The sequence below is a fragment of the Olea europaea genome, chromosome 11, assembly GCF_002742605.1.
Source record: "Olea europaea var. sylvestris chromosome 11, O_europaea_v1, whole genome shotgun sequence".
Lineage (NCBI taxonomy): Eukaryota > Viridiplantae > Streptophyta > Magnoliopsida > Lamiales > Oleaceae > Olea > Olea europaea.
The window spans coordinates 33,874,891-33,884,244 of NC_036247.1; the positions used below are offsets into that span (position 1 = coordinate 33,874,891).

Consider the following 9,354-nt stretch of genomic DNA (forward strand, 5'->3'; position numbering starts at 1 on the left):
GAATGTTTCAACATAATCAATGCCCTTTCCCTAAGCGAAACCTTTTGCAATCAATCTTGCCTTCTTTCATTTAATATTCCCTTTTGAATCCAATTTGCTTTTGAAAATCCATTTGTTATATATAGCTTTGGTATCTAGATGAAGTTCAACAAGTTCCCAAACTTTATTCTTTTTCATAGAATTCATCTCATCTTCCATAGTATTTATCCATTTATCTGCCTTAGGACTTGTCAATGCTTGATTATAAGTTATAGGATCAACAATATGCCCAATATTAAAATCACTCTTCAATAAATATGTAATATAATCATTGGATAATGCAGTTCTCCTTTCCAAACTTATCGCCTAGGAACCGATTTAATCCTTGTTAGAGGAATCAAAAGTTTCTCTTGGTTCCTTGGTTATTCATTAACAACTTCAATTGACTGAGAACCAACTCTTTCTTTTATAACAGGAACTGGATTAACAACTTGATTTGGTTCAACAAAAATTTCTCTCAATGTTGAATTCCCACATGTCCAAAATCATTCTCCAAAAATTTAGCAGCAATGGACTCAACAATTTTAGTACCACGGTTTGGACGGTAGAACTTATATCCTTTTGATCTCTCCAAGTACCCAATAAAGTAAACAGGAGTGAATTTTGAGTCTAATTTCTTTTCAAGTGGATTATAAATCATAATCTCAACTGGACATACACAAACCTTAAAATGAGTCAAACTTGGCTTACTTCCTATCAAGGTGTCTTTGCAACAGTTTTACTTGGAACTTTGTTCAAAATATACATAGCAATTTTCAAGGTTTCACCCCACAAATATTCAGGCAAATTTGTTCTACTCATCATACTTCTGACCATATCATTTAAAGTTTGATCACGTTTTTCAAAAACACTATTCTGCTCGAGTGTCTCTGGCATAGTGTATTAGGGCACTATTCCATACTCTTGTAAAATTTTGCAAAATCACTGATATTTTGACCAGATTAGTCATATTTCCCATAGCACTCACCACCACGGTCAGATCTTACAACTTTTATACTTTTTCCATATTGTTTCTCTACTTCCATTTTAAAAATCTTGAATTTCTCAAGTTTATAGGATTTATCATTAATCATGTAAATATATCCATATCATGAGAAGCCATCAACAAAGGTTATGAAATATTTTTCCCACATATGGTGGAAGGCAAAGGTCCACTGATATTAGTATGTATCAAGTCCAAAATATCATTCCTCCTAGTAGAACCTTTCTTTGTAGAATTAGTTAACTTTCCCCTTATACAATCCACACAAGTGTCAAAGATAGAGAAGCCCAAACGGGGAAGTATCTCAACTTTTATCCAATTTTTCATTCTATCCATTGAAATGTGACCTAATCGCTTATGCCACAGCATAGAAGACGATTCACGGATTAAAGTCCCCTTTTTTTATATATTGGTAACACATAAGACTTCACAAAAAGGAGCCAAATACAATTTATATAAATCATCACATAATAGGCTATTCTCAATCAAACAAGAATCATAAAATAACTCAACCATTCTATATACCAAAGTCAAGGGTAAAACCACAAGTATCAAATTTTGATTTAGAATTTAAATTTCGTCTCATTTGCTGTAAAGAAACTATATTTTCCAAATCAATGCTAAATTCGGACTTCAAAGAGAACTTCACTATCCTATAATTCAACATTCACTTAAACTCCATTTTCAATGCTCAAGCTCACTTCATTCTCACTTGGCATTCATTTGCCTGTGAACCTCTGTAGAGAATTCGCAATATGAATACTAGCTCTCAAGTCTAACCACCAAGAATTCAAAGGCACATCTACTAAAGAAGACTCGAAACGAACTAAGACTAAGGGGCCTTTTAAGAGCCTTTAGCTTATATGATATATTTATCATCTTCATAACGTACAACACCACCTGTACTATCATATCTCATATTCATCAATTTATTCATCAGATCCCCAGTTTCAATTTTATCAAACTCAATAAATTTCTCTCCTATGGCATCCATGAAACTTTTGACATTTTCATTATCGGTGATGGCACCTAGAATGGAATCAGATATCGATCGCTTAATGATTTTCAAACAGAGTTTGTTGGCCCTTTCTACCTTTCACACTTGGCTACATATTCAATAATACTCTTATCTGTGGTTTTCTCAAGCTTTTTCTTCATTGCAAAGTCCAAGCCCAAAAGATCAAATGCTATTCTACATCTTGTTTCCATCTCACATAATTATTCACAGTCAAGGTTTCAATAACAGACAATTGATTCGAAAGAGATAAGGCATTATAAACTGTGGAAACATAAAATATCACACTCAATATCATCTAAACATAATGCATGCTATCAAACGGATGATAAAATATCCAACTAATTAATATGGGCTATTAATTAGGTAATCCGTAATTTAAATCAAAACTATATGAATTTCATTATGGTAAGAGCCTAGATGCATTATCATAAAGTCACATTTGGGCCGACAATACAACATGTTATAAGGTATTCTTAAAACACATCATTTAGCTAATTAACAAAGTTACTTTGATTATTCGAAACAGTAACACCTTTGGGTAGAAGGAAATTTCTAGAGCAAAGTAAGATTGCTAATCGCCTTATGCCATTTTTCTAGAAATATCACATATAATAATACCTTTGGGGCAAGATATTATATGCAATAAATCAAAATTGTTATGCAAAATATTTTTTTTTGTTGCAGAGAAAATCAAATAAATAACAATGAGTGTGCTACTTCAGCAGCTATCACCCATTTTTATTTTAAAATATTTCTCTCATAGTGGGAAAATAAGAATCGTCTCAAAACTCAGGAAAAATTCAATCACATAACAATAATTATACAACAAATCATAATTGTCAATCAATGAAAGGCAAAAGTTCATATGTGATTGAGAAACGAAATTGGCAACAAAATTTCAATATACATGAAAATTGAAATTTAAGCGCACAAATAATGTCAACATTTAAATGCATAAACATTTTAACGAAAAATCACAGAAGTCGTCAATTAAATTGTTATTATTTAACATATTTCATTCGGGTCAATTATTAAATAAAATTTTAATTGGGTTAAAATTGAAATATTGGGGTCAAAGTTTTTAAATCCAATTTCAAAATTGAAATTTAATCCTTTTTCGAAAATTGCCCTTTGACTCTTGGTTTGAAATTAAAAACCGGTCCTTCAATTTTTAAAATTGGATGCAGGTCCTCTCTTTAAAATTTCAATATGGCCCCAATTGCTAAATTGAAAATGAGGTGCCTCTAATTAGAGAAATTGCAATAGAGGCCCCCATCTCGAACCAAAACCATCAGAACCTTTTCTCAGGCGGCGCTTGACACGACCCGTCTCGAATCACCTTAATGGATCCGACATATGTCATGCGTCGATGGTAGATACCAACTAAGTGTCGGACCCACCACCAAGGCAACATTGACTTGTCTGATTAAAAAATATTTTTAACAAAATTTTGACAGAGTTTCCTCTAAAATATGAACTAAAACCACATAAACAATAACCAATTTTCCTCAAATCAATACCCATAATATAAATCAAGGTATGTCAGTCCTTCAAAATACAAACTATTCAAATTACAATTGAATGTGAAGCTCATATTTGGAATTATTCCAACACCATTTCAAAGCATCAAAAGTTAGAAAGATTATGGTCCAATCTATTCATTGATTCTGAATAGGTTAGCAGCATATATTCATGCGAAAAAAGGGCAAAACGAGCCAAAACCTATGAAAAATTTATTTAGTCGTCTCATTATCGACTTAAACCCTAATTAAGATTTACGCATAATTCTCGCCCCACATACTCGAAATTATCACATTATATCAAATAAAGCTCGTAAAGTGTAAAACGGCTCAAATTAATCACTTAACATAATTGGCCTAATCATAATGTCATTGTGAGCCATACATCTGACCCGTAAAATTTTACAATCGAATGTGAAGCTCATATTTGGAATTATTCCAACACCATTTCAAAGCATCAAAAGTTAGAAAGATTATGGTCCAATCTATTCATTGATTCTGAATAGGTTAGCAGCATATATTCATGCGAAAAAAGGGCAAAACGAGCCAAAACCTATGAAGTAATAACATCAATTGTTCTGTGAAGATACTTATCCATATTTAGGCATATGCTGGAAAATCCTTGCAAGGTTTTGAGCATAGACGAATCCCTCCCTAACACCAAACTTCCTGTACTAGTTTTGTGTTATGAATTAGGCTTTAATAACTTTTTCCGAAGAGAAATAATCCACGAGGAAGTCGAAAATAACCAAATTTTCTATAATGGAGAAGAAACATAGAAGGTTATCTTCACGACTCTCACACACTCAAAGCCGGTTCCCTAATCTCCTTTATCTAGTGTACAGTATATATGATTAGACTCCACGCAGTACAAGATTTTATACCCAATTAAGACGCATCAAATTGACATAAGTAGGAACAAAGAAGATACTGAAAGAAAGCCTAATATGAAATTCGATATCATATTCCAACTCTAGTACCTGCTCTGCCGATATTTTTAGATTTAAAGACTCCACAAAGACAAATTGATGAACATTGGCGGAGTCACATCAGTTTAGAATCAAAGGAGAAATCATTTATCCGAAGATGCTGAACCAGAGATCTCAGTTATACCAAAAAAGGCCAGTAATCCAGTATCTATTATTCCAAATCATAGAGCAATCTTTGCCAACTTGGTTTCTTCATTAACCATATTCAGTCACTCCTAACAACCATTTCTTAGAAAGCATTGCTAACATTTTCACATTATGTCCAGTCTTTTTTTTATTGATAAAAAGAGTTGATAAAGAAAGTTATCCTTAGCTGCAATTTACTGCAAAGGAAACAGTAGGCCATGTGTTACTTTGTGAAGGTTACATACTCTGTACCATGAGTCATAACAGAACACTAATTTGCCATTCTAAAAAAATATCCACATGATAGTTATTGAAAGAAAATTGCTCTTTCGAACATAGGCTGGATTAGGAGAGTCAATGAAACAGAATGTTGCAAGGTCAAGACTAACATTGACAAAATGATTCAATCTGTTTTTTGTTTCCTATTTTTTATACTGTCTGTTTATCATTTTCCAAGAGAAAATAGGTTATAAAACTCCTTTTTTCTCATTTTTGTTGATGGAACAACTTGAAACACAAGGGATCCTATCAAACATCAATCAACATGGAGACTGCAGGGGCCCTCAAGGTTCAAATTCAACATTTTTAAACATATTGCAACATGAGAAAAAATACCCCTCGGGACATAGTCCAATGGTGCAAAAGAGAAGACTCACGTCTTATTGGCAGTCGTAGTGTAGGAGTTCGATTCCTGAGACATGAAATTGGACTCCTTGTAGACGCAGTGTACAAACAGCTTTTGTCCCCTGACTTGTTGGGACACATCTTACGATTTAGCTCCCTCACAAAACTTTGGGGGTGGGACGATAAGGACCTTCAAAATTGGGGTTTAATCTTTTTAAACATCAATCAACGTGAGAAAAAAGGTTATCAGCTACAGAAAACTAGATTATTAACTTATAATTTATTTATTTTCAAAGAAAGTGAGTTACCTCACTGTTTCTGACATAATTATTACTTCTAGTAATCAATTCAAAATATGCTAAAATTTAGGCAAATGTGAAACAAAATAGTCTCACATATGCTAACATATTTAGAAATCGGATTTCTTGATTCTTCCATTTATAAATCTCGTTCATTACAATTTTATTGTCAATCCCGTCACCACACTGAGACACACCATTCTTCATCCCTGTTTCATCTCTACAACACCGAAACAAACAAATTTTAAGAGAGATTTGGAACTGCATTAGGTAATCTTTCAAAAGTTTTACATTGTATTTTAACAAATTCTTATTTCAGAGGATTATGCTTCTTGTATATAAAAATAATACATAAGTGAGTACATAAAATGATGTGAAAAAAAATATTAAATAAAAAAATTGATTATGTTTTAAACTAACAAATGATAGAATAACATGTGTCATTATGTAAATCATTATAAAAAACTTAGGCCCCGTTTGATATCCATTTTTTTAAAATGCATTTTTCTCTCTTTTCTTTTTAACCACACATTTTTTATTAAAATAATATTACATGTAAATAAATTTTTTTTTATTTTTCAACCACACATTTCCCATCAATTTACTATTCAAAAATGCATTTTTACATAAAAATACCTTCCAAACACCCTCTTAATGTACATGTAACAAGATTCATTTAAGAATGAGTCAATTTTGTTTTTTGTTCAAAAAATTTAGGCCCCATTTGGTATCCATTTTCATAAAAATGAGAATGAAAAATATAGTTGTTACGAGACCCACACAAAATATAGAAAGTCATATATGATGTTTTGATGTGATGTATAATATCATATTTTTCATTTTAATGAGAAAAGAATGAAAACCAAACAGGTGCTTAAATTATACATATATATTCAAGGCCTGTTTGGCTGTTTGTGCCCCTTTAAATAAGAAAAAGTATATTATGGAATAGTAATTGATGTTGAAATAAGTGATTAAAAAAGAAGAATTTTTTTAATTTATGTTTAATATTATTTTAATGAAGAATATGTGAAAAATGAGTACTATAAAAAAATTAATGTGATAGAATGATTGACAAACAAAGATTGAATATACAGAATATATAATAACTCTATGCACTGTAAAGATTCAGTAGTGCGGGGGTGCCACACTGCACCATCTAGATGCCACTACTCCTCAATTTGAATTCATAAAGACACGTGTACCATGAAGCATGCACCAAGTCTATGGTCATTGGTTGGAACATAAACTAGTGGATTTTAACCATAAACTAGTGGATTTTAACCGGGTCCCACAATTTTTCGTGCCGTCATCCCTTACGTCACTTCTCACATAATTCAATTGACCTAAAACTGGCTGCCCCCAAATCTTTGTATGGACCCACACCAATACTCTCTTCTTCGACGTACCTTTTGACTCGTTTGCTTCTCAACTTATACCAAACTAACCCTATTACTCCACCAAATACCAGAATTGCCCCAAAGAGCAACCCTAATCCTAAGCCTAACCAGGTATCCACCTTTTTCTTCCCTGGACCCTCCCGCAGCTTAAAATAACCCATCTTGGTCTCATCCCACACAGCTACTAGGGTTTGCATGGGATAATCTAGCATGTAGCAGAACCCAGATGAGTTACTGTACACCGCACCCCAACACGTACAGTTCAATTCACATGCACTTTCACATTGTGTTATGGACTCCATTTTCTTGTACCCCATTAGTTCTTTATACGGTAATTCTACCCCACTTCTTCGCAGTACTTTGTATTTGTTGTCATAGGCACGGCAGAGGTCAACGGATATGTGATTTTCTGACGAGACACACCCGCCGGAGACGGGCTCTGTCCGGTTGTCTAGGCAAGAACATCCCTTGCCTGGTTGACACAGACCATATGACCCGCATGGACTAGGCAATTCGCACGGTTCGGATATTGCTTGGTAATCCACGATCCAACTTGAACCGGCCCAGAAATACCCTTTGAGATTCCCATCCGGTTCGATACGGACCCGGCGGGTCCCCGATACGTTTTGCTGAAAACTGTTGAAGGATTGTACATCAACAGGAGTTGAACCCGTTTGGAACATACCCAAATACCCGTCTGACATGAGAATTATGTGTATGGGTCCTTGGCCCTTTACTATACGTGCCTTGGCCTCTAATGCTCTGTGCTTCAAATATATTTGACCTGGATCAGTACCCGGGTTGAACTTGGCGTATAACCCGATAAAATCGGATCCTAACCGCATAGAATAAAGGCCATTTGAAGAAACCAAAGTCATGGCACTAGTGAAATTTTGGTTCTCAACAAGCGTATCTGAGGGAAAATCAAAACTTTGCCACAAAACAGCGACGTCATCAAGCTTCTGGATTTGGAGATTCGAGGTGTTGGAGAGCCAAACACGGTCTCCATCCGTCTGAGTTGACCAAAGTACCCCTGTGTGAGGATCAGATAATACAAGGCTGCCATTGAAGAAGAGCTCCGTCGAGTGAGCCCATCTCGGTAAACGGGTCGTTCTGGCATACCATAGTTGTTCCGAAGACTGGATGTGGAGAACAGCTAAGTTGAGCTGGTTTTTATTGACTCGGAGGAAACCCAATGAGTAATTACCAGTAGAATCGCTGAGTAATGGCTGGAAAGAAGAAATGGAAGGATTCGGAGTGGCCTTGAAACCTTTAAGAAGCTCTTGTGGGACTGTGGAGGCCTCAGCAGCACTTGACCACCAATTGCTGATGCAAAGAACAAAGAAGCTGGTGAGTAGGAGGATCTGACTCCCTGAGTTTAAGTGGAATCCAGATCTATCCATTTTAAACTACTAACAATCACAAAATGCCATGAAAGTATAGATACACACAGGTGTGGGCATATATTTTACAACTATTATGAAGGGAAAGTCCCAGTATGTGATTTATAGGAGAAATCTTCTTACCCTTTTTAGGTTTTGATCACTAACTGGCTACACCAAGGGGATAAAATAATGTTAATATTGGATACCCAAGTGGGCAATTTCCTCATTTTATATGAAAAAGGAACTTCTATTATTATATTGCATGAGGAAATATATATATACATGCATTTATGCATAAAATAGAATCCTACATTTGCGACTTTACAATTGGAACTAACTTATGCAGTGCATAAGGGATTAGAGTTTATGATGAAATGGGACCATCGCAAGGCATAAAAATGTGGTTTTTGATTTCATGATAGCTTCGGATTTGTTCGTTTTTGACGAATTGCTAGTCTAATTCGATTGGAATCGAGCCAATGAATAAAACTCAGCGCCTTTGGCCTTGACGCAAGGCCAATTTTGGGCAAAATCCATCGTTTAGGCGTTTTCGCCTATATTTGACGGTGAAAGCGTAGAAGAAGCAACATAAGAGGAAGAGTTTGTGGTTGGTGATGTGGATTAGGCACTGGTGGTGAGAAAGAGTTTCCTGACTCCCTTGGAGAATAACATTGATTGGTTGCGTAACAATATCTTTCAATCGACATGTACTATTGGAGGGAAGGTATGTAAATTTGTTATTGATTCTGGTAGTTGCGAGAATGTGGTGGTTGAGGAGGTCGTTAAAAAATTGGGTTTCCAGACTGAGAAACATCCCAAACCGTACAAATTAGCCTGACTGAAGAGAGGCAACGATGTAGAAGTGTCTCAACGTGTTCGAATCAGCTTCTCGATTGGACCTTCCTACAAGGATCAGGTTTTATGTGATGTAGTAGATATGGATGTGTGTCATTTACTGTTAGGGAGGTCGTG

General features: G+C 34.9%; 1 protein-coding gene across 1 annotated transcript; it reads right to left on the bottom strand.

Annotated features, from left to right (window-relative positions):
- Positions 1-6,654: 6,654 nt before the first annotated feature.
- On the bottom strand, positions 6,655-8,573 carry LOC111404161 (PAN domain-containing protein At5g03700). Its single transcript, XM_023032924.1, has one exon. It carries the CDS (start codon positions 8,398-8,400, stop codon positions 6,919-6,921), a length of 1,482 nt encoding a protein of 493 aa, XP_022888692.1. The 5' UTR covers positions 8,401-8,573; the 3' UTR covers positions 6,655-6,918.
- Positions 8,574-9,354: the final 781 nt, after the last annotated feature.

Excerpts from the sequence above, each read along its gene's own strand:
- LOC111404161 (XM_023032924.1), bottom strand. The coding sequence starts at position 8,400 with ATGGATAGATCTGGATTCCACTTAAACTCAGGGAGTCAGATCCTCCTA.